Consider the following 23,097-nt stretch of genomic DNA (forward strand, 5'->3'; position numbering starts at 1 on the left):
AAGGCCATCACGCTTGAAGAATAACCTAGAGATATCGAAGCATTAAATTAGCATCAATGGTAGTCTTTGAAGACGTCTAGTATGTCCAATAAAACAAGGAGGGGAGACGAACGGCAGAAGATCATTGCCCATAGGGGAGGGCTGACAGGGATGGACAGCGAGGAGTGATAGATGGTCAAATGTCCTACCGAAAATTTCCTTTCGTGCTAGGGGTACTTGGGTTGAACGATGAGGCTCCGAATGTGTTGCTAGTGGAAGAGCCAAAGCCACTGAATGGTCCGGGTTGTCCAGTGGGTTTGACGGTACTAGTATTGGAGGAGCCAAAGCCACCAAATAGCCCAGTTTGTTCAGTAGGCTTATGACCAAAGACGCTGTTTCCAGTTGAGGCACTGGAAAGTGTGCTTTGTACCGGATCCTTCGTGTCAGCAGATTTTAGACCACCAAAAAGGCCGGTTGATGCAACAAGGGGCTGCGTCACGAGGTTTGCATCACGAGCTGCAGCGCTTTGAAATAGGCTATTTTTCGCTGCATGATGAGGGAGAGGGCTTGTCCCTCGAATAGGAGATGGGGAGATCGATCTTGTGTCCGCTGTTTTGTCAGGGAACACAAAAAGACCAGGTTTTGAAGGGGTGGTAGTTGAACAGCTCTTGGTCGAATCTGAGTTTTTTATCCCTGCTTCAAGGTCTGTAGAATGTAAGAATACCTCTTGTCACCAAGGATTATGGGGACATACTCGAGAAAAGGGATTTGTGACCCGTATCACTTGTTTGACTCGCACTCTTTTGCACAGTGCTGCCTTCTTTCTGGCCAGGGTCATCCTTTTTTCCGTTCTCCTGACCCTTATCAGATGCCTTGGCCGGCTTGCGCGACGTATTGGGCCGTCGGACAAGGGTTTTGTGACGACTGCAGGCGCGCAGGCCAGCCTGTAGCTTCTCAAGTTCGTTCTGCAGAGTGTTTCTATCCTGTTTGATATAGGCAGGTTCAGAGGCGAGGAGCTCAATCTGTTCACGTTCCATATTATTAATCGTGAGGCTGGTAAAAATGGCTTCGAGAGGAAGAAGGAGACAGTTCTCAATTGCCAAAATAGCGACATTGTCAATAAAGGTGGTGATGGTAATCTGCTTTGATGTCAATGAAAAACTTGGAAGATAAAATTATGGCACGACAACCCACGTTGTAATATGCCTGCATCATATCAATGATTGCAAAAGCAGCAAATTGATCCCCTAAAGATTCATCCAAATCATCTAAATCAGTAGAGGGCTGACTGATGCTGTCTGCTGTATCATTATTCCTCGTCTTTAAGAACGGTTCTTTTTCCTTGCGCACCTGTCGGATGGCAGCGATAAACTTGCGGCCAAACGGCAGAGGATGTCCCCTCTTGTTGTAAGAATTAACTTCCCGAAGTTTGTCCAACAAATTTTCTTTAATCTCTTCCAAGGCTGGGTCGAGAAGATGGCTCATCAGGAGTGGGTATGAATGATCGTCTGCAAGATGCTGGAGAAGAAGGTCGATAAAGTCCCGCACAGACTCCCAGGCCGTGAGAAGATGCGTTCTGGCGATATCTTCCCAGGGCTGTGACTGATCACGGAAAAGGTTGCCAATCAGGAACTGGTTTGCATTACCGGGAAGCTCAATGCCACGATTCAGCCGGGCTTGTTCAGCCATTTCCTCCTCGAGATCACCCCTGTCGATCTTGACAGGGGTCCAGTCCTGGAGGTAGCGGTTGGAATCCGCTCTGGAGTCATTAGAAGCAGAGTACCCTGTTTCAGTTCCTGAGTTGACGATCTGGCGGCGACAGCCTCGCTGGTACATGGCTTCGGAGAACTCCTCGTTGAGCTCCCTGATGACGGCACGGAGTCGTCTGGGATCTGCCACGTCCAGTGAAGAATCTAATCCACCAAAAAACTCATCGCGGTATATCCCATCCAGCGAGTGGCTGAGAAGTCTCTCAAAGCTACCGCTGATCTTAAGGAGATAAGCTCTCTGTTCGTGCAAGGTCGAGCGCGGATTACCGAGTTTAGCGAGCTTCGCCTGTCGGATCGTGATTTTCTCATTAATCTCCGTGATCAGACTTGGAAGATTGTGCTTGATGTGATTCAACAAGACACTGCTGAGGCGTCGTCGGAGACTATCAATGCCAACAAATTCACGAGAGACGGTTTCCCATCGGCCCGAGTTGAAAAATTCCTTCTCCTTCTCGTCACGAGCATCGTCAGACGCATCCTTGCTTTCAAAAGACCTGTTTCTCAACGCGTGCCAACCTAGCTGAAGACGAATCTTCTCATTGCGGATGAACTGCAGATAGGTGTCTTCTTCCTCGGAGTTTGGTTCCAGAATGTCAGGTTGAGTGATAATACCCAAGGTTCGCTCCCTCTGAGGATCGAAGCGTTCAGCAATGTTCAATACCTCCTGCAGATGATAGTCACTCTTAGCCGTAATTACGGCAAGGATGATGCTCCTGGTATTCTTCATATACCGCTCGACCAGGTTGCGGACGATGTGAATGCCTGCAGACCCCTGGTCCTTGCTCGTGGAATAATATAGACCTGGGAGATCCACCAGCGACAGTTCTGGCTTATCCGGGCCCGAAATCTCAACCTTGAGAACATCGTCGCTAAAACCCGCGTTGGTCGTATCGCTGATCCCCATCCATTCCTTGGCCTTTTCGATCAGCGAGGGCAAATCGTCGCCATCTTCAAAGGTCTCTGATGCAAAGTTCCGCAATCTCTGTCGCTCCTGCTCATCTTTCCGCGATGGACCAGGCTCGATGCTCACTTTGACGCGTGGTGAGGGGCTTCTGCGTAGAATCACCTCTGTTGCGAACCGCGTACACACGTTGCTTTTGGCGGGAAAGCGGACGCGTGAGATGGCTTCGAGCACTGAACTCTTGCCGCTCGACTGGTTACCACACACAATCAGTTGCGGCAGCTCGAGGATACGACCAAGCCCGATGGTCCGCAGTTCATCGATCACGTCCAGCAGCTCCGACTGCTGGGACTGCAGCTGCTGCAAAGCGTCGTCCCCAGCCTCTCCCATGACGGTAACGGAGAGAGATGAGAGGAGAAAATATATGTAGTATGTAGGATAAAGAAGAAGGATTTCAACTAGAAAATGATGAAAGAAAAGATTGAGAGGACACAGTAAAAGAGGGGAAAGAGAAGGGGGTGCTTGGGGAGAAAAGAGGAAGGCCGAAGCTGGGGTTTTAATGAATCAAATGTCCATGACTCGTCAAGCGCCTCTTGAAACCATCTCTTTTATCTAACAACTTTCTTGCTTATTGATAATTTGCTCAATTCTTAGCGCCGTGTCTCATAATTTCCCAATAGAACTATCTTTTCTAATGATTCGCTAGCTAATGCACTGCAATGTTGGCTCAGTCCTTTCCTGTGTTATATAGGGAAATGCAAACTTTATAGATCGTATCAACCCCACGAGGTCTTCGGGGCAGATACTAATTAACAAGTTGATTAATTTAAAAAAAGGAGGCAGCTGGTTTGCATTGTAGTTTCTATCTCATTATGCTTATACTAGTAGTTCATATAACTGGTATGAGATCTGCTCATTAAGTAATGAAAAATGCATTAAAGACTTGCAAAGAAAATCTTTGGTCACTGGCCACTTGTTTCAGACTCTGTTTTACTCTTCCAAGTGATGGCGCCTTATTCCTTGGATATCAGGGCTCGGATAATGGCCCGCCCTTCCTCTCGATCGTCGTCCTTGTAGATGCTTAATCCGTGGTCATGGAGAAACTTGAACTCATTTCCATAATGTTTCTTGAGCCATGCTTTTTCTTCCGGTGAGAGGGGAGGCTCATGGGGATTGGAAGTTGGTAATGCTGCGAATCTCTGCCACTCGCTCTCTGGCCAGTTCGCGTTAATTTATGTATGCCTGGGAGGGATTGAAAGGAGAAGGCCCAACCACAGGGCCAACCGGAGGCTCACTGAGCTGCACTTCTAGCAATGGGAAACTTCCAACACTGGGCATGAAGTAGGCCACGGGGCGACGGTCAGAAAGGCCAGTGACCGTACCGGCGTGACCGGAGGCGCCGACATAGCCGGACACGATAACCCCGTAATCACCCGTGATAGGAACCCCGACGATGTTACATCTGGCGCTGGGGCAATGGAGAACCATCTTCAGCCGAAGGGTGCCGTGCGAATCCGGGCCAGTCAGGTTCGGCAAAGTCTTTGTGGGGAGCTCGACAGTTCCGATTCCAACGACTTCCATCATGTTGCCCATCATGTCCTTGAAAAAGGATGCAAAGGGGATGTAATCATCACTGAACCAGGAGCGATCTTTCGCGACACTGACTGATTTTCAGTATATTGAGAGGGTAAGTCCGAAGAGAGAGAATACTCACTGGGTGTTGGAAGCAGTGGAAAAAACCCAGGAGGGACAGGGAAGAGACGACTCCATGGCGAATCAATTTGTTAGTTATCTTGAACAATTTTAAGGTAACTCTGACTGACGAGGAAGAAGAAGGGAAAGAAGAGAGCAGAGATTTTTGAAAGAGAGAGAAAAACCCGAGGAGAGAAACAAGAAGAAGGGAGAAGGAAAAGTTGTAAATGGAAGGAGCCCCCTTTACTCCCGCCTTGGTATGAAAAAAGAAAGACTATGGTTACTCTCCATATATTTATAGCTAGGTAGGTAACTACCAAGATAACCATCAAAATATGAAGCAATTGATCATCTACTGTACACTTTAAGGTATCTCCTCTACCTGTTGAGCAGATTACTGATTCTGCAAGAAGAGATCAAACTCTAATACTACTGTATCTATCTACCATGTCTAATGGAAGTGAGAAATTGTCTTAGTACTAGCTACCTAGGACTGCATAAAAGCCAATGACTATGGCTTCCGGCCATAAAAAGTGTAGAGCTTGCAGTACTGGTGGATAGAAAGATCAAAAAGCTCCTGCTTTGACTTGGCGATCAGCACCGTGACTTCAAGATTAGACCAGCCTAGGACATCACAGAATAACTTGGGCAGATATGAGTTCATGCCCTGGACATGCATGGCCTGGAAATACCGGCCAATCTCCTTCTGCTTTCGATCCTTGGGCCATGGGCTCATTGGGATTTTAACCACTTTATTGACAATATCGACAAACCCGGCGGCCTTGAGGTCATCCTCCCATTTACTCAGGTCCTGTAAAGGCTTTCCGAATTTCGTGCTCGCCTCATGGACTAATCCACACATCTGCTTTGTAAATTGGGCCTTTTCTTCGTAGGTATTATCATCAGAGAAGACATCAAGACCAATACTCTTCACCTCAAAAAAGCCCCCTGGCTTCAGGTTTTCAAAGGCCTGCTTTGCGAGATGGTCCATATCCTTGACCGCTCCTGTAAGCTCACGGCCATGGATAAACTCAAACGGCTGGCTGAACTCCCATTCGGCAGTGAAGTCATCGACTTCAAAAACACAGTTGGAGGGGACCCTTGTATAAAGTGAGCTGTGGTTGAATTGCACAGGAGACCGAACTTGCTCACCATCCAGGCTGAATTGGGCTGAGGTCGTTGCCGATCACCTCTGAAGCCGGGTACTCACTATATAATCATTACCCTCATGTTACTGATGAATTAGAAAAACGGATGCAGTGCAGGTCTGACGTACTCTGCGAAATCAATGGCCCAGATACCAGTTCCAGTTCCCAGGTCGAGAACGCGACCAGTGACATTTTTGAGAGGCGCCAGATGCAGGCTTCCTCCGAAGATCATGCCATAGATATGGTGGAGCAGGTCCATGCGGTCCTGCTCAACTTCATCATTGGGAAACAAGTATTCACCCCTGCGGTAGCTTTGGTATCGGCGACCATTCTAAGCAGTCAGTAGAGAGCTTAAGATGATTGTAGTAGACAGAAAATCACACATCGTATCTAGAATGATTAGATCTTATTTATTTTGTATGGATTTATCGTGCAAGCATACTCGTAATTCAACACACTCGATTTGAGCGATGTATAGTCAGTCCCATGCGAGCTCAACGAGACCTGGTCGTCATCGACAATGGCATCCTAAAGTAATCAGAAAAAAGCCATTTAGTGAAGAGAAGATAGAAAAGAAAAGGAAATAGAAAGAGAGAGACGTACGTCAGGAATGAGCTCCGCCTGAGCGACAGGGACTGGGTTATTCTCATCGGCCATGGTGGTTCGAATTGACAGAGAGAATCAAGTTCACCGTCTGAGGGCCCAGCAAGGAGAAAACAATGGTATTTATTGACTGAGCGAGCGGTTCAATCTTGCGACGGACTGTCAAGAATCCCTGTCGTAACGGACAACGCAAGCTGCATATCGCTGGTTTCACCCGCAGACGTCCCACTCACGCTCACTCTGTTTGGTCAAAAGGGGGTCATCGAGTCATGCAAGGAAGCCATTCTGCTGCGTGGACGGGAAAACAAAGAGAAAGCAGGTAGAGAGGAGGGGTTTTACTGATTAGGCAAACGTGATCATGCTGTTGGTGCCTTGGTGCCTTGGTGCCGTGAGTCCTCGAGCCTGATCATGGAAATCATTCAAGCTTTAGTCAAGTGTTTTTGACGAGCCTATTTGGATCTACTGGCCTTTAATCCACTTTAGTGACGAAAAAATAATAAATACTCACTTCTGATATGATTTGAGCCAGTGCGGCCCTCGTGGAAGAAGCTTACGTGGATCTTTGTACTTAATCTAAACCGTTAGACATGGATGAACAGTTGGTGGCAGCTACGGAAGACAAATAATTCTGAATTGGTATCGTTTGGACACCTTTTTAGTATAGTTTGTTTAGAGGCCCCCATTTTCTAGTAGTAAGTACAGTGCAGGGCTAAGTATCTATAGGCTGTCAAGTCTCCGCACCGCGTCCGCAGTATGGAGTATTCGTCGGTACTAGTAATAGGGAGTTAGGTCCGGAGTATAGAGTATGGAGTGACCGACAGCCGAGATATCAATACCTAGCGAATCCATGCATGATAAGGCTCTTGAGGCATTGGATCCGCTAGATCCTCCATCTTGCTCAGGTCTTTCCCAGCACCATCTGCTAGACGGGGCCAAATATACGGTCAGTCGAACAGTGTACACGATAGGTATTTTCAGGGCAATAACTGATATGAGGTCTCTTCATGTCATCGCATATAGAGGTATCCTATAAATAGAAAGAAAGTTAGTATGAAGTATTAAAAAAGGATAAAATGAACGGACTGAATAGCTTGAGCCATCGATTATTCGGTTGAGATTCGATAAGAGTGAGCCTGCCTTGCTTCGGCTGCCGTATTCAAGCAGTAGAAAGCCGAGCGCAACACACTCATCGAATAGTACCATCGATCGCCTTCACTGGCTCCTGCACATTGTCGATGAAAGTGTCACTATGAGGGGTGTTGGTGGGAGGAGGAAGGAGGAAAGGACAGCAACTTCTTGATCAAGCCAGTGCTGATATGCTAAGTGAGATCACCTGATACAGTACCAAGATTAGCAGATGCTTTCTTACTATTATCCTCGGCATTTTCTTCACGCTTCAGACAATAGATGGTAAGTACCTGCTTATACTCTGTATTGCCAGCGCTGACTGGGAGAGGAACAGCGGAGGAAACTCACCAATCACGGTCGAGGCTGGACGACTTCATTCATCTATCAACACGGAAGAGAGCCGAAACGAGGCAAGGCCTGCAGAAATGAAGAGAGTTGCTGAAGAAAACCGCAAGCAGGTATACGCATCTTACAGCTCCACGGATGTAGACGGCAGGGACACCGAGAACCCAGCGAGCAGACAAGTCGGTTCGATTGACAGACTGAATTGACATCCAAGAACCCAGCGATGGAGGACTAGTAAGTTGAATTGACGGATTGAAATTTTTTGATTCTCCTTTTTCGTATCAACTAGTAGGATGAATCTAACGAACCGACATTAACCAAGGTAATTTGAAATAGAGAGACTATCTTACTAAATACGACATTTACCAGCAGAGCTAGGTCTACGCGGAAACCGTTTATTTCTCAATCTTGATGGTATTCCTATGATCCGTTCAGATAACAGCAAAGTCTATTCCTAGATGACAACCGAAATACCAAGAATATTAATTTTTACCACAAGGTTGGAGGTCTGCCGCAAGACTGAACCACGGATGCTTTCTGAGCTTCCACGCAGCCAAACGTTTATCAGGATCGTATTTCAAAACCTGGTTCAAGCAGGAAATAAAAGAAATCACTTCTTCCTCGGAAATGTCACGTTTGATAGGCTCCAACAGGTCGGGGTGAGTATATTCCAGACCGAGGGCGACTGCATCGCGAAGAGACCGTGGCCCAGAAGAAGAAGAGAGAGAGGAAGAATGCAGCGATGGCAAAGTCGGGGGCGGTTTCCGCGGGCCATGCGACGGCGGCGCAGCCTCAAAGTACCGCGATCGCACCCTCCATCTTGTCCAGAGGTCCTGAGGCATCCCGCCTAGCCGGAGAACCATCTGGGAAAGGGATCCGTGCTGATCACTGTGGTCTGCTTGTATGAGCATGCGGCCCGTCCGGAGCTCGAAAAGCGTGCACCCGAGCGCCCAGAGGTCGTTGGCAACGTCTAGCTGGTCTTTCAGCGACAGCTCCGGCGACGCATAGGGAAACGCGGTGTCGAATTTCCACGGTCGGCGATGGGGACCGTCGATTTTGAAACTGCAGCCGAAATCGATCAGCGCGATGCTGCCTTGGATATAGCTTCGATCAATACCGTGGAAGTCAATGGGGCGGACGAGGTATCGCGGCACGTTCGGTCGGTCATGGGCCACTCCGTCGCAGGTCAAGATGGGGACTCTTTGCGGTTCGCCGAGATCAGCCCACAGCTTGGTCATTGGGATAGGGTTGGTATCGACCAGTCTCAAGAGGATATTATCTGGTTTGAATTCTTCATTCGTCAGAAAGAATAAACAAATAGAGAGAGAGAGAGAGAGAGAGAGAGAGAAAGAACCTCCATGACACATCTTTCCCACGCGATGCATCGTATCTAATGCTAGAACAGCCTGGTTGCAAATCACCTTGAGGGCCCTCTCTGGCGCAGGAAGCATCCTAATGACAGACGAAACACGAGGACCCAACAGCGGATAAACGAAACAACGATGGTTCCCATTGGGCCCCTCAATGAGAAACGCAGCAAAAGGGAAACAGAGGTACTTTGAAAGCAGCTGGTCGTCAGGCGCCAAGGGAGTCATCGGGTCTCTCACCATGTCCGCCTCGCCCTGGCCCGTGTGGAAAGCGTCGCCACGCAGGATCTTGAGCGCGACGTATCTGTGCGGAGCGGCTGTGAGGGTTGTGGGATCGACGAGCTCGCCTTCCCTAGGCACTTCGTAGTCGAGGTCTCTGCATAGCCAGACGTTGGAGGAGTGGCCGGTCGCCAGCTTGTTCATGACGTAGTACCGTTCTTCTTCTCCCTTGCCGCCCAGACAGTCTTTGATGTGGACGGGATGATGACCGCCAGGTTTGTAGTCTTGGATCTTCTCCATGCTGTGCGAGGGACCGTCGAGACGGAGGGAAAAATCGTTTTCGGTGGGATCTTCGTCGACTTCGATCGAGTTCATCATCAGGTAGGACCCAGAGGAGGAGGAAGCGTTGGATAAAGTGTCCATGTCTGTCTCTTCTTCTTCTTCCTCATCGCTGGAAGAGGGGGTAGGTTCGGCCATTTTATCAGAAGGGCTCATGTCGATGGAAGACATGCTGTCGTCTTCATCGGAGACGGTCTCCTGCATAGCGAGGGACATCGAGTCGGCTACATTCAAGATATCTAAGAGGGAAGAGAAGAGATGATGAGGAAGAGAGAGAGGAGAGTAAAGGGAGATCACAAACAGAATAACTAGTCATGTTGTATCTAGTAATGTGTGTAGTGAATACTGTCGATATAGTGTTAAATGTAGATACACCTAGTAGAGGCCTAGTGAGAATAAAATCTTAATCTTATATCTATTAGATAGATATCTAGTATAGCTATTAATGTAAGATGACACAGACTAGATATAAAACAGTATAATATTATATAGTATCCAGTTAGTACTGTTATGTCTACTGTCTACTGTCTAGTATATAAGATGTTACAGGGCTAAGCTTTGTAAATAGTAAAGAAAAGTAATGAATATTAATGTAGTGTTATACATATATCAACATCTCACATATATCATCTAACATGAACAAGACTAGGTATCAAGGCATAATCGAAAACAAAAATAAAAAGGCAAAGAAAGGTTAGACCTTATCTTCAGCATGGACAACCTCTGCGGCATCCTTCTCCGAGAAGCCCATCTCGGCAGCATAGCTGGAATGAGGGGTCCACTTGGCCGAGGTGCGCGGGGTGGTCTCCTCCATCATCTTATCGACCTGTTCGAGGGTGAGACCCTTTGTCTCGGGGATAAGGAAGTAAGCGTAGACAAAGGCACAGGCGCAGAGGGAGCCCCAGATGAAGAAGACCTTGGCGCCGAGGTTGCCCTTATCGGAGTCGACCATGTAAGGGGTGATGACGGCGATGATGCAGTTCCACAGCCAGTTCGAGGCGGTGGAGAGGGCGACACCACGCGAGCGGATGGGGAGCGGGTAGATCTCGCCGATGACGACCCAGGCGCCGGGGCCCCAAGTAGAAGCAAAGAAGGCGATGTAGATGCAGATGAAGGCGATCATGGCGGAGACGGCGGAGGGGCTCTGGCCGTCGGTGACGCCGATGATGGCGACGATGAACTGGCAGACGACCATGCCCAGGGCGCCCCAGAGGAGGAGCGGGCGGCGGCCGATGCGTTCCATGGACCAGAAGGCGATCGGGGTGGAGCAGACGTTGACGATGGTGGTGATCATGGAGATGAGGAAGGGGTTGTGGATGGTGCCCAGGGCCTCGAAGAAGGTGGTACCAAAGTAGAAGACAAAGTTGACACCCGTCCACTGCTGCATCATCTGCAGCGAGGTACCCAGGATGGTGCGGCGCAGGTTGGAGTTGGGCGACCACAGGCTACCGCGGAAGCAGTTATACCACGAGGCAAAGTAGCCGCCCTGGGGGATGACCTGCAGCTCGTACTCGTTGTTGGCGACGATCTCGGCAAGCTCCTGCTGGATGTACTCGGACTCGACAGGCTGGCTGCGCACCTTGCCCAGCACGTGGGCGGCGCGGTCCAGCTGGCCCTTGCGGACATAGTAGCGCGGGGATTCGGGCAGCAGGAAGAGACCGGTGCCCAGGATGAGACCCCAGGCGAGCTGGATGCCGATGGGAATGCGGTAGGCGCCCGAGTTGGTGTAGTTCTCGGTACCGTAGTCGACGCACGAGGCCAGCATCAGGCCAATGGTGACGCAGAACTGGTAGCCGGACACGATGGCACCACGCACCTTGCGAGGGGCAATCTCGGACATGTACAGGATGATGATGGCCGAGACAAAGCCGACGCCAAAGCCGGCCACCAGCCGACCGACGACCAGCAGGGGCAACGCACTTGCGGCAGTCTGCAGCACCACACCGACCAGGTAGATGCCGCAGCCGGCAATGATGGTTGTGCGACGACCGAACCAGTCTGCCAGATCACCGGCAATCAGGGCGCCGAAGAAGGTACCAGCCGAGAGAATGGAAGTGATGAGAGATTTTTTCGACGAGGGGAGAGCAGAAGCATTCTAATTCATTAGCTTTTGTGAGAAAAACAAAAAAAAGTATGATTCGTACCTCTCCCTCAAACAGGTGGATGAAATAATCCATCCCCATGACACCGCTGATATATCCAGAATCATAACCAAACAGAATACCACCAAAGGCAGCAAAGGCACACATCAGGTACGCCTTGATCGTGATGGGGGCCTCCAGGCGCCCCGTGTCGGGTACCGACGACATGACGGCACCACCGGGCATTTTGTGACTCGATAGACGACCGATAAGGAGATAGACAATTGATAGAAAGATACCTGATGGATAGATATAGACGATTGATATATAGAAGACTAATGGATTGATTGATTGATTGATTGATGAGAAAGGTGAGATGAAGGGCAGAAACAGGGGAGAAGAAGAGGATTATATACCCCACAGCCCGCAACCGGGGAAGAACAGAAGCGGAGGGGGAGTAGAAAACTCAGCCATGTGGGAGACGAGAAGCGAGTCTGGCCATCTCTCCAGAATGCGCCCCCTGCCCAGTGTCCAGTGTCCACTGCCCATTTTCTCTCCTCTCCACGGGGGAGGAGAAAAAAAACCCGTCGAGGTCGGCGAAGAGGCAGGTGGAGGGAGACCGGGAACTGCCTGTTTGGGGCTAGCGCAGGCACCTGATGTGGCCGGTTCCGTGGGTCAGCCGGCGCCGGAACCGGGACTGGGTTTTTTTTTTGTCATCGGGTTTTTGCCGCGCTCGGCCCAGACCCGCTGGAAGTGGCTGCGTTAGTACAGAATGGGCTTAGCGTGGAGGCTGGTTACGGTTTAGGGCAGTGTTGATTGCTAACCGGATCAGGGAACGCCCTGTTGATCCTCATGTGATCTCGGCGCCGATCGCCTACTTGACCAATCACATGCTCGGGTGACAGTCATGAAAAAGCCAGACACGGCTTGTCACGCGGCACTCGACGGGGTCTCTCGCGGTCTCCCACGGAGAAAAATCTGCATCCGGAATAGCGGCCGATTTTTTCTCGGCTCTGCCGACAGACTCGGAGTAGAATACGGAGTACGGACTCCGGAGTACTCCGCACTTGGGAGAGAATTAGAATAGGATTAGAATTGAATTCGAATTAGTAATGTAGCTGTGGCTGAGTCGAGGCTGAAGTCACGCGATCATAGTAGACTGTCACTGTAGTGGGCAGTCTATTTTGAGGATTGACGATTTGTAAAGTCAAGGTCTGGAAGACAGCCTGGTGATACTCAGCAAAACACATTAGGTAAATGTATCAAGGTTCTGTGCAACCTAGATCCACAGTCATTATACTCCGTACTACGGACTCTGGAGTATACATACTTTTTCCAAGGCTCGTGGGGCGGGTGAAGTCAATTCCAAAGTTAAGGTAATATTACAATAGAATACATCGTGTGGTGTCTCAGGAATATATGATGTAGTATACCCTATTAGATGTCTGGACATTTTTGCAGCTCAGTGGTCTAGTGGCCAAGATATAAGTCATAGCAATCCTACAGCCTCCCTGATAATGATACTCTATAATGTTGGAGCAGAACCTTTTAGTATCATAATCCATTGTTGAGTTACGCGCATGTCCAGGTAATCCTCTAGATACTTGGCCAGTGGGGATCTGCCGAGACCACCGGACTTGACGAGAACAAGATTATCGGAGATTGTTAACCACCGTTGCGAATTGCCTGTTGTCTCGGAATATACAGGCAAGACTTTCAGCGTATATAATCCATCCATCACCAGGCGTTTCTCCCATATCGTGTGATTTGTCTCACACCCATGCAGGCTTCCACTTCGAAAGTGAGACTGCAATGGTATACTCCAGACGAAAAATCTGGCAAAACTCGAGAGTTAAAAGTCGAGATATTTCTCGCCATGGTCGTGATTAATCACGTATTCCGCATTCTGATAGGCTCGCAATCGAAAGGCGAGAGCAACCAGACGTTGCTTTGAGACTGTTCATGGGATAGGTTCAAGTAGGTCAGATATTGACCATGACTCATGGCCAGTTCTTTGACCATGAAGCTTTTGCCCACCCCGGATGGGCCAACGATGAATGTGTATGGGGCCAGATGTTTCTCGGGGCTGTATGTGCGGAGGTAGTGACATAGTCGATTATGGATGAAGGTGCTCGTGAAAGTCCATCAGAGAGTTTCTCGGTCGCTATGCATCTCAACAGGAGGGTAGCGTACTCCTCTCTATGATCAGTTGATCAGATAGTCAATTGATTTTTCTCTCTCTGTGAGGGAATTGTGCGAACTGGAAAACCAGGCCACTAAAAAATGTCCAGACACTTAGTAGGGCTCTACATGGACATGATATTCCTGTGAAAGATGGGTTGAGGCGGTTTCGCCAGTCTGTCTTCTCTGTAGCCGATCTGACAAGAGACCTATCCGAGATGAATTTCTCTATTTTGTGGTTTTTGAAGGTGTCGAAGATAAGTGGAAGATGAGGCAGAGAGAAGCAGGGAAGATGGGAAGAGAGGGGATGGCAGAGGAAGGGAGGGAGGGAAAAGTGAAGGTTTTGGGTGTTTCGACAAGACAAATACTACATACACGACAAACACTTGGCTGCAGTCACTCAGGTATTAAATGACTTTATTATAAAAATAAACCTGCCTATTACCATTGATATTCACTGTTTCTAGCAAGAGAAATACAAGATATATAAGATAGTAAAGACATGAATAGAAATATAAGATAGATATATATGTTATCCCCCCACGACAACCGTCCATAAAGCCGGCGAAGAACTCACGACACTGCCCGAGATATCGGCTCCATCCGTGGGCCCAACATCATCATAGGGAAACGCATACCCCTCGCCATCGAGATCCGTAGCATGGCAGATCCTAGCGTAGTGATTGGTGATGTCTGCCTGGTAGTACGTCGAGACCACCTCGCCCTCCGGCTGGTTCGAGTCGATCAGCAGGGTCGACCGATTAAACGCCGCCGCCAACCTGGCCGTGATGTCGTCCTTTTCCGTGGTCCCCGACGGCGTAAACGGTCCAGAACTGCAGCTGAAGATATCTGCACTGGCGGGGGTGGTATAGATTGCCACCCCGTCGGTGAAGGTGAGCACTTGTTCTTCGTCTTCGTCGTCGTCTTCGTCGTCTTCCACCACTTTCCCCGTCACGTCTCCATAGCTGATTTGGGTGTCGACTGTGAGTTCTGTATCGGTGTACATGTCCCACACCTCTGTGACGTAGGTATCGTAGTATCCGTCGAACAAAGTATCGTCCATCGCGATCCCCGTGTTGGGACTGACTGCTCGGAGATACGCTCCCGTCGAAGAAGAGGTGATGACCAGCTGATCCCAACCTGCGCCGTCTGTTTCATTCTGAGCCTGCAGGGCGTCACACACCGTCTGAAGCCCGTCGGCAGGCATGCCGGAGACCGTCTGCGTGGCGCCCTGGGTATCCGTCAGGCTCAGCGCGATCGGGAGACACACAAAATCCACGTAGGTGATATTCGCGTACAGCTCTGTGCTGGTGAAGGTGAACTCGCAGAAATCCCATGCGATCTCGTAGTTGACGTCGCTGGTGTTCGACACCGACGGTTCGACCAGCGCAGGGCCCGGGTTCAGATAAAACGTCAACGGCTGGCTGCCGCGCGAGAACCACAGCCGGGCGCCAGAGAGATAAGGCACTGTCAGGCTCGTTGTGCCGGCGCTGCTCACGGCGATCGCACAGTCGACTGCCAGGGCGGACAGGGTCGTCGACGGCGAGGTTGGGTAGTAGGCGGTAGTGCCGTTGGATTGCAGGAGGAAGAGGGCGTCGGCGGTCGTCGTGCCTGTCACGTACGCGTAGAGGACGCCGCCGGTGGTATTTTGGATTTCGATTGAGAGGGACATGGATATAGCAATAGAATGATATATACAGTATAGAAGTAAGAAGTATAGATGTATAGACATACCCAAGTATAGAGAGATACAAAGACAGAAAAATCTACGATAATTTATAGAATATGATACAAGACCAGATGATCTATTCTGGTGACAATAAGTATATTCTATCTGCTGATCTATTCTATCTGCTGACTTTTAACCATCCAATGGCTCGTGCATTAGAAGGAAAATCCATAAAAGCGTTCATGTATCAAAAGTTCATGTATCAAAAAATGCAGAAGAGTTTACACATGAAAAAAGAAAGAAAGAAAAAAAGACTACTCTGCTACTGCAGCATCCTTAAACACCCAGTGCAAGACGCCGTTTTGCTGGCGATCCGCGACATAGATGCAGCGGCGAAAGGTGCGCACGAGCGAACCCAGGAAACTCTCCTCCTTGCTCTCGTGGTAGTGTTCGCCCAGCAGCGGCTGGATGGCGCGCGTGGCCCGTTCGGCGTGGTAGAAGGGAATGCGACTGAACAGATGGTGGACGACGTGGTAGTCGATGATCTCGTGGAAGAAGTGGCGGCCGATGAAGCCAGTCGTGCGGTCAATCGTCGCCAGGGAACCCTTGGTGTACGTCCAGGATTCGGCCGTGTAGTGCGGGACTTCGGGGTGGTTGTGCTGGAGGTAGGTGATGGCAACTAGATTATTAGAAGGAACTAGAGAGAGAGAGAGAGAGAGAGAGAGAGAGAGAGAACATACTGAGCCAGTGGTGGACCCAAAAGTAGGGGACAACATAAAGCAAGACGACATTCCAGCTACCGATCTGTTGACCGGCATAGTAGAGCAAGGAGGCCATGAGCAGCAGGCCAATGTCGGAGTAGAAGATACCACGACGCTGGGAGCCACTCCACATGGCGCTGGTCGGGTCGAAGTGACTGTAACGAGCGTTGCGTTTGACGGTGGTGCCCTCGGGACCGCTGCGCATGCCGGCGGTGACGTTCAAGAACAGATACAGCTGCCAGCCGACGAGCTGGTGGCCGATCAGCTGCACAAAGGAGACCAGGGGGGTCTCCTCGGCCAGATGGGCCAGCTGCTTGATGCTGACGCGCATCTTGGTGGCCAGCTCCTGCTCCGTCCAGGGCACAAACACCGTGTCGCGCTCCATGTGGCCCGTGTAGCGGTGGTGGCGGGCGTGGGTGTACTTCCACGAGAAGTAGGGGACCATCAGGAAGGAGTGCGTCAGCCAGCCCATGAAGTCGTTGAAGCCCGTGTAGGGCGAGAAGGCCCCGTGGCCGCACTCGTGCGCCAGAATCCACAAGCCGGTGCCCACGCAGCCCTGCAGGAAGCCATACGCCATCCACGCCGCGCCGCGCAGCCAGACGGACGGCAGCAGATGGATTTGAAACGCCGCGTACGCCAGCACCGCCATGTATATCATGTCCCGCACCCAGTACGCCATCGAGGTCACCACCGACGACTCGAAGCAGTCCGCGGGGATCGCATCCTTGAGTGCTTTCAGCGTAGGCACCTCTTTTTCTTTCTTCTCGGGTTCCTAGGAGAGATCCGTTAAATTGACACTTCAAACGAAGAGAAGAGAAGAGAAGAGAGAGAGAGAGAGAGAGAGAAGAACTCACTCCAGTCAGAGTCAGGCGCCTGGCTCGAGGCTCCGTCTGTGTGACGGACATCCGGCGAGGAGCCATGATGGATGTTCAAATGAAGTTGAAGTTGGTAGGATAGTGAGTAGTAGCAAGATTGCTAACACAAAACCAAGGAAGAAAGCAAGGGAAAAGAAGAGGAGAAAAATCCTGCGATAAGAAATATTTTTATCTCCAAACCTAATAACTCCTTCATTGTATTTCCCCTGGCGGACTCTCCGCGACTCGCCTCCCCCCAGGGTGGATACCAGCCGCGCCCATAGACAAGTAAGGTCTGAGAGAAAAAAATTGGGAAAAATTGGAGAAAATTGGAACAAGTCAAGATTCGCCCGAGATTGAGTATCCATCTATTATCATTGGCGCAGGCGGACGCAGGAGTCTTTGTTCCAGAAAAACCGTTTCCATGGTCCACTCTTTATTTAGGTATGGAGGATTCCAATTATTGCCAGTCTTACAGGACAACATACATACCACAGCGAGGAATAGGAACCGGCACAGCCAGAGTTTTATTGAATTCTCCTTTACTCCGTATGTTAAGAACTTTCTTAATTTTTTCTACTCTGTAGTAATAGTTGAACAAAGATCATCGTGGCTTGGCAGGGGATTTTCCTTATTATTCGCTAGCCCCTTCAACGCTTTTTAGCTTAATCAACAGAATGCGCCGGTGGAGCCTCAACAGTGGGTTTGACAGGCACTCGCTGCTACGGGGGATAATATTATTGGCAAATCATGGTGTGTCTAAAGGACTGGATTTTCTGGAGATGAGAGAGACCAGACTGTACTCCGTAGTGATACTATCTGCTGTACTCTGTGGGATTCCAATCAACCATCGACATAAAAAAAAATCACAATGGTTGAATTTATTGCATCAATGGGATGCAAAAAAAAAAAAAACCCCCCCTAATTGAACCGTCTCACTGTCTCACTTCCCGTCGGCGAACCTTCATCTTCGTACCCGTCGGAGGCACAAGGTGATCTCCCCAGACCGCATTGGCTGGCCGCTTGCCAAGTGGCTGCACGTCGTAGTGGACGGTGATGTACGCCAGGAGCAGCTGCAGGACGTGCGAGGCGAACCACCGACCGGGACTGGTTGGAGTTAGAGATATGATCTCCTAGAAAGAATGTACGGAGTATGCACGACTACCACTACTCACCAAGCACGACGCGCATGGCCAAAAGACAAAAAGGTGTCGCTGGTGGTCACCAGCAGAGTGCGTTTGTGGTCCCCGTTGTTCGACCCCTGCTGCTCCGTCTGCTCGGGCGCGAATCGGAACGGCTGGTACGCGTCCGGGTCTGGGTAGAATCGCTCGTCGCGGTGGATGCCCGGAACCGCCACGCCGATCCATGTTCCTTGCCGGAGATGCTGGCCATCTGGCAGCGTCACGCCGTCTGGGGGCATCACCTGTCGGGCCAAGCCCCGGTTGGTCATCGGGCTCCGTCGGAGCGTCTCCCGGACTGTACTGTCTGTCCGATGGAGGTCGAAGAATCTGGACGGCTGCAACCAAGCTTCGGGAGAGTCGAACGCAGCCTCTGCCTCATGACGGAGGGCATGGTAGTATTCGAGATCCGAGTCGTAGCCCAGGAGATCGAGAAACAAGTGGGTTGCGGTGACTGCGCTGGAGGAAATGGCCCCGGCGTTCTAATTGCAAAAAAAAAAAAAAAAAAAAAGTTCACTCGTGGCTCTTAGAGAGATCTCTCACGAGAGAGAAAGAAGAAGGGTAGTTAGGTGAAAGAAAACTAAACGTACCACCATGGTAAACACGCTCGCTACCGGCTTGGGACTTTCGATGGTTTGATCCTTCATATCGATCGCCGTGCGGGTCATCCATGTGATCATATCACCTGGCGGGCTGTATTCAAAGCCGGGATCCAGCTTCTTGCGTTTCATCTTCTCGAACCGCTCGGCCAGAAGGGGCCACAGGTGGTTGGTGCATTGCCTCCGATAGTACGCGATGGGGATGGCTATGACGGACCCTACGAATCTTCGCAACGGCCAAGGCATAACCTGGCCGACTACCATGATCCCGAGCCCAAACCAAGTGGCAAGGCGGAGGGAGCTTTGGATAAAATGGTCATTGTGGCACAGGTCTCGTCCGTAGAGGACTCGGCTGCTTGCTCGAAAGACGATCATATGCATGGCATCAAAGACGTTGACTTCTTTCCAGGACGTCTTATCGGTTCCCAATGTCTCATCGACCACCGCGCGTATCTCGTCGACCAGCTCACTCTGCACTCTCCCCATGTTTCGGATCATATCGACCCGGAGCGCCTCAATCAGGGCATGGTCGTAGTTGAAGGTAAAGTTTGGGGCAATGTACTTGATTCCCACCTTTTCGGATTGGACCGCTCGAGATGAGAGGATTTCCTTGGGTTGGGCGATGAGCCATTTGATATGGTCAGGAGGAAGAACTATCTGGGCATCGAATCCAATGGCAGGCAAGATGAATGGCTTCCCTGCCTTGGAATACTGTAATCAAACCAAGAGTCAGTTAGTCAGACAAGAAAAGGAAGAAAAGCTTGATTTGGACCCAATGCTCCATATAAGTAACTCGATCTGACTACGGGCTCGAACCTTTTCATAACCATCCAGCACGGTAGATAGACCCGCTGTGTATTCGCGGAGACAGGCCCTGACCACCGAAAACATTTGGTTCTTTCGGCCAACCCAGATGATTGAAGACGGAAAATTCTGGGTACGGACTAGGGAAGGACAAAAACACAGGATGACCCCAATGCCCAGGATCAAGACGACGGACGCCTGGATGCTAGGATCGACGCTGACAGCAAAGCTTCGAAGCTCCATCTTCAACGTGGGCGTGGGAGAAAGAGGAGGTCTTCGAGAAGGCAGATCGGTCCTTTTTTCCAAGAGATCTGATATCTCTTTCCTACTCCCGGGAGGGGGGAGACGGGGGAGACAATTTGCATTTTTCAATGCTTTTCTTATCACGTCGACGGCATCTCATGGTTTGATCAACGAGGCCGTATGCATGGCCAGGAATAAAATACGCAGCCACAGCAGATGAAGATTGAAATCCGATGAGAGATTATCCATGAAGGCGTGGCAATCGACATGGTCATACTACATATGTATTGAGGCAGATCATCGGATCTCCTGCCGTCGTGGTTGGAGGGAGTGGGATTCCGATTGTGTTGGAAGGATCAGCTAGATTTATTATCGAACTGGCATGATAACAAATTGAAATGCGGCCTGGGGAGGGATGACGCGTGCTTTTTAGTGTACTCATCCCTTCATTTGGGTTGATTCGCTGGCGGGTAGGAGACTCAGTTGAAGCAGGGATCTGTCTGTATGGCGAGTGACAGGGGCCATAGAATGGAGCCAGATCAGATAAGAGGTCACAAAAAGTCTGAGTATATCACAAATGATTGGAGTCGCTTGCTTGGATTGACCAGATCATGTCGGGGACGTCACGTACGTGACGTTGGATTTTAAATCTGTCTGAATGACGCACGTCGTTCTCGTGCTGCATTGGATCCTGAAGCCAACATAAGGAACCGAATATCCGAGGGATAAAAAATATGGAAGTTTAGAAGTCGCCTTCTCTCATTTCGGAGGTAACTGACTGGGACGTCCATCATCCCTCTTTTTCTTTTACCTTTGTTTGCCTTTCCTAGCTTTTTTTTTTCTCGAAAAAAAGAGTCAAAACAACATATATATGTTGAGAGAGTACATGATCTGAAGAAAGCAGAGCATACATATATTAATCGGGGGGTTTTCTATCCTCACTATCATCAAGATCCCCTCCAGGATAAAGGAAGAGAAAAGAAAAAAGAGAAAATGGCAACGGCGACAGCGACCAGCACTTATGCTTCGATGTCCAAGGTTAGCAATGACGATCTTGTCCAAGATGCACAGCAGGCACTTGAGCGCGCAACGGCTTATTCGTTCCACCACCGTCACGACGACGGGCACTGGTACGGCGAGCTCAAATCCAATGCCACCATCACGGCGGAGTATGTCATGTTGCGATATATCCTCCAGCTGGACCTGTCTGCAGACCGTGCTGCCTTTATAACGTACTTTCTCACCGATCAAAATGCGGACGGCTCCTGGGGCATTGCCCCTCACTACCCCGGTGACGTTTCGACCAGCACCGAGGCCTATTTTGCCCTCAAACTGCTAGGGCTGCGGCCAGATAGAGCCGAGATGCGGCGTGCCCGAGCGTTTATCATCTCCGCTGGCGGTGTAGCGGCCGTCCGGATCTTCACGCGCCTTTTTCTGGCGACTTTTGGGCTGTTTCCGTGGAAGGCGGTGCCAGAGCTGCCAGCAGAGCTCATCCTCCTGCCCAACTCTGCACCGATGAGTATATATCGATTCTCGTCGTGGGCTCGTGGCACCATCGTTCCTTTACTGCTGATCCGCCACCATCAGCCGATCTTCTCGCTGCCCAACGGACGGTCCGAGACCAATGACTATCTGGACGAGCTGTGGTGCAATGCCGCTGAAAAAGCAGTGCCATATGCGCCACCACTGCTGACCTTGCTGCGTACAGATCTGGTGGCTAGTGCGTATGCGGCAGCCGATAGCGTCCTGCGCTGGCTCGGCGGGCTGCGAGCCTCTCCAACCCGGGGATACGCGCGACGGTGCTGCGTGCAATGGATACTGGAGCATCAAGAGGTCGACGGTGACCTGGGTGGCATCTTTCCCCCGATGCATCACGGGCTGCTGGCTCTATTTCTCGAAGGGTTTGAGCTCGACGAAGCCCCGATTCGCAAATTCCTGGACGCAATGGAGCGGTTCGCCTGGCAGGATCAGCGTGGGGGGAAGCGTATCCAGGCCTGCGTCTCGCCGGTCTGGGACACGATTCTGACAGTGATCGGACTCTGTGATGCGGGCGTCCCGACCGGCCTGGTGGACCGGTCGATCGAGTGGATCCAGGCTCGTCAGCTCCTCGACCCTCACGGCGACTGGCGCATCTACCGACCCAGCCTGGCCCCTGGTGGGTGGAGCTTCGAATATTCCAATACCTGGTACCCCGACGTTGATGACACGGCAGCCGCGGTGCTGGCGCTAATCAAGCATGACCCGCGAGCCTGCCGTTCGTTCTCTGTCCTCCGCGCGGTGGAATGGATCCTTGGCATGCAAAATGGCGATGGCGGTTGGGGAGCCTTTGATGTGGAGAACGATCGGCTCTACTTAAACAAGATCCCATTCAGCGACATGGACAGTCTCAGCGACCCATCCACCGCCGACGTGACGGGCCGCATCGTGGAAGCGTTCGGGCTGTTCCTGAAGATGCAGGCCTCGTCAGTACCGCCGGTTCCCATGGATGTGATCGACCGCGTGACTGCTGCCTGTGAGCGGGCGCTACTCTATCTCGCTCGGATCCAGGAGACGACGGGAGCCTGGTACGGCCGCTGGGGTGCCAACTACATCTATGGCACCAGCAATGTGCTCGGTGGGCTCGCGTACTTCGCTGTGCGGGATAACGACCCCGGGCAGGTCGACGTGGGTGTCCAGGACGCCATTCAGTCAGCGGTGGATTGGCTCACTTCCATCCAGAATGCGGACGGCGGCTGGGGGGAGACCCTGCTGTCATACCGGGAACCTCAGATGGCCGGTAGGGGACCATCCTGCGCGTCACAGACGGCATGGGCCCTTATGGGCTTGCTGGCGCACCGTCCGGTCAGCGACACAAGCATTCGACGAGGCATCCGATACCTGGTGCGGATGCAAGCGTGCGACCAGGAATGTAAGGGACAGGCCACCTGGCACGAGACCTATTATACAGGCACGGGGTTCCCCAAGCATTTTTACCTGGGATACGCCCTCTACCCGCATTATTTCCCGATGATGGCGCTGGGACGGTATGTGAACGCTGCGAACGTCAAGGGGTTGTCTCTTCAGATTGGGTTCTAATGAGGAAGGAAGAGAAAGTGGGAGGGTATATAGAGAGAAGGAGAAAAAGAGACAAATCAAGATCTGTACTTTCTCATCGTATCTGTCAGTGTTTCAATATTTCTCTTCTTTAAGACATGACCTGTCAGGAATCACCCTTTGCCAAGTAAAGCATATCTCGCC

General features: G+C 50.8%; 10 protein-coding genes across 10 annotated transcripts; 1 reads left to right on the forward strand and 9 right to left on the reverse strand.

The window, feature by feature from the left end:
- Nucleotides 1-719: 719 nt before the first annotated feature.
- ASPZODRAFT_73608 (hypothetical protein) lies at nucleotides 720-3,039 on the reverse strand (the record flags this gene model as incomplete). Its single annotated transcript, XM_022729904.1, has 2 exons — nucleotides 720-1,118; nucleotides 1,174-3,039. The coding sequence occupies 2 exons, from the start codon at nucleotides 3,037-3,039 to the stop codon at nucleotides 720-722; spliced, it is 2,265 nt and encodes a 754-aa protein (XP_022578390.1).
- A 766-nt stretch (nucleotides 3,040-3,805) lies between these two features.
- Nucleotides 3,806-4,339, reverse strand: ASPZODRAFT_891110 (hypothetical protein). The gene has a single exon (XM_022730347.1). It carries the CDS (start codon nucleotides 4,243-4,245, stop codon nucleotides 3,877-3,879), a length of 369 nt encoding a protein of 122 aa, XP_022578391.1. The 5' UTR covers nucleotides 4,246-4,339; the 3' UTR covers nucleotides 3,806-3,876.
- A 459-nt stretch (nucleotides 4,340-4,798) lies between these two features.
- On the reverse strand, nucleotides 4,799-6,377 carry ASPZODRAFT_135918 (hypothetical protein). Its single transcript, XM_022723934.1, has 6 exons — nucleotides 6,093-6,377; nucleotides 5,932-6,017; nucleotides 5,873-5,879; nucleotides 5,618-5,820; nucleotides 5,494-5,550; nucleotides 4,799-5,441 (listed from the first exon to the last, which is right to left on the reverse strand). Exons 1-6 carry the CDS (start codon nucleotides 6,144-6,146, stop codon nucleotides 4,853-4,855), a joined length of 996 nt encoding a protein of 331 aa, XP_022578392.1. The 5' UTR covers nucleotides 6,147-6,377; the 3' UTR covers nucleotides 4,799-4,852.
- Nucleotides 6,378-7,921: 1,544 nt separating this feature from the next.
- ASPZODRAFT_135919 (hypothetical protein) lies at nucleotides 7,922-9,183 on the reverse strand. Its single transcript, XM_022723935.1, has one exon. It carries the CDS (start codon nucleotides 8,930-8,932, stop codon nucleotides 8,048-8,050), a length of 885 nt encoding a protein of 294 aa, XP_022578393.1. The 5' UTR covers nucleotides 8,933-9,183; the 3' UTR covers nucleotides 7,922-8,047.
- On the reverse strand, nucleotides 8,942-9,526 carry ASPZODRAFT_73663 (hypothetical protein; the record flags this gene model as incomplete). The annotated part of the gene is made up of 1 exon (XM_022729906.1): nucleotides 8,942-9,526. A coding segment is annotated over one exon (585 nt), but the record flags the coding sequence as incomplete, so codon positions are not given.
- Nucleotides 9,527-10,111: 585 nt separating this feature from the next.
- Nucleotides 10,112-11,799, reverse strand: ASPZODRAFT_102770 (hypothetical protein; the record flags this gene model as incomplete). The annotated part of the gene is made up of 2 exons (XM_022720812.1): nucleotides 10,112-11,585; nucleotides 11,635-11,799. The coding sequence occupies 2 exons, from the start codon at nucleotides 11,797-11,799 to the stop codon at nucleotides 10,185-10,187; spliced, it is 1,566 nt and encodes a 521-aa protein (XP_022578395.1). The 3' UTR covers nucleotides 10,112-10,184.
- Nucleotides 11,800-14,284: 2,485 nt separating this feature from the next.
- ASPZODRAFT_145820 (hypothetical protein) lies at nucleotides 14,285-15,424 on the reverse strand (the record flags this gene model as incomplete). Its single annotated transcript, XM_022725113.1, has 1 exon — nucleotides 14,285-15,424. The coding sequence occupies one exon, from the start codon at nucleotides 15,422-15,424 to the stop codon at nucleotides 14,285-14,287; it is 1,140 nt and encodes a 379-aa protein (XP_022578396.1).
- A 122-nt stretch (nucleotides 15,425-15,546) lies between these two features.
- ASPZODRAFT_135923 (hypothetical protein) lies at nucleotides 15,547-17,580 on the reverse strand. The gene is made up of 3 exons (XM_022723936.1): nucleotides 17,037-17,580; nucleotides 16,162-16,954; nucleotides 15,547-16,100 (listed from the first exon to the last, which is right to left on the reverse strand). The coding sequence occupies exons 1-3, from the start codon at nucleotides 17,100-17,102 to the stop codon at nucleotides 15,736-15,738; spliced, it is 1,224 nt and encodes a 407-aa protein (XP_022578397.1). The 5' UTR covers nucleotides 17,103-17,580; the 3' UTR covers nucleotides 15,547-15,735.
- A 391-nt stretch (nucleotides 17,581-17,971) lies between these two features.
- ASPZODRAFT_19188 (hypothetical protein) lies at nucleotides 17,972-19,860 on the reverse strand (the record flags this gene model as incomplete). Its single annotated transcript, XM_022727351.1, has 4 exons — nucleotides 17,972-18,143; nucleotides 18,212-18,696; nucleotides 18,805-19,524; nucleotides 19,630-19,860. 4 exons carry the CDS (start codon nucleotides 19,858-19,860, stop codon nucleotides 17,972-17,974), a joined length of 1,608 nt encoding a protein of 535 aa, XP_022578398.1.
- A 919-nt stretch (nucleotides 19,861-20,779) lies between these two features.
- On the forward strand, nucleotides 20,780-22,969 carry ASPZODRAFT_135926 (hypothetical protein). The gene has a single exon (XM_022723937.1). The coding sequence runs from the start codon at nucleotides 20,854-20,856 to the stop codon at nucleotides 22,933-22,935; it is 2,082 nt and encodes a 693-aa protein (XP_022578399.1). The 5' UTR covers nucleotides 20,780-20,853; the 3' UTR covers nucleotides 22,936-22,969.
- The last annotated feature ends 128 nt before the right edge of the window (nucleotides 22,970-23,097 follow it).

Source organism: Penicilliopsis zonata (genome assembly GCF_001890105.1).
Source record: "Penicilliopsis zonata CBS 506.65 unplaced genomic scaffold ASPZOscaffold_17, whole genome shotgun sequence".
Lineage (NCBI taxonomy): Eukaryota > Fungi > Ascomycota > Eurotiomycetes > Eurotiales > Aspergillaceae > Penicilliopsis > Penicilliopsis zonata.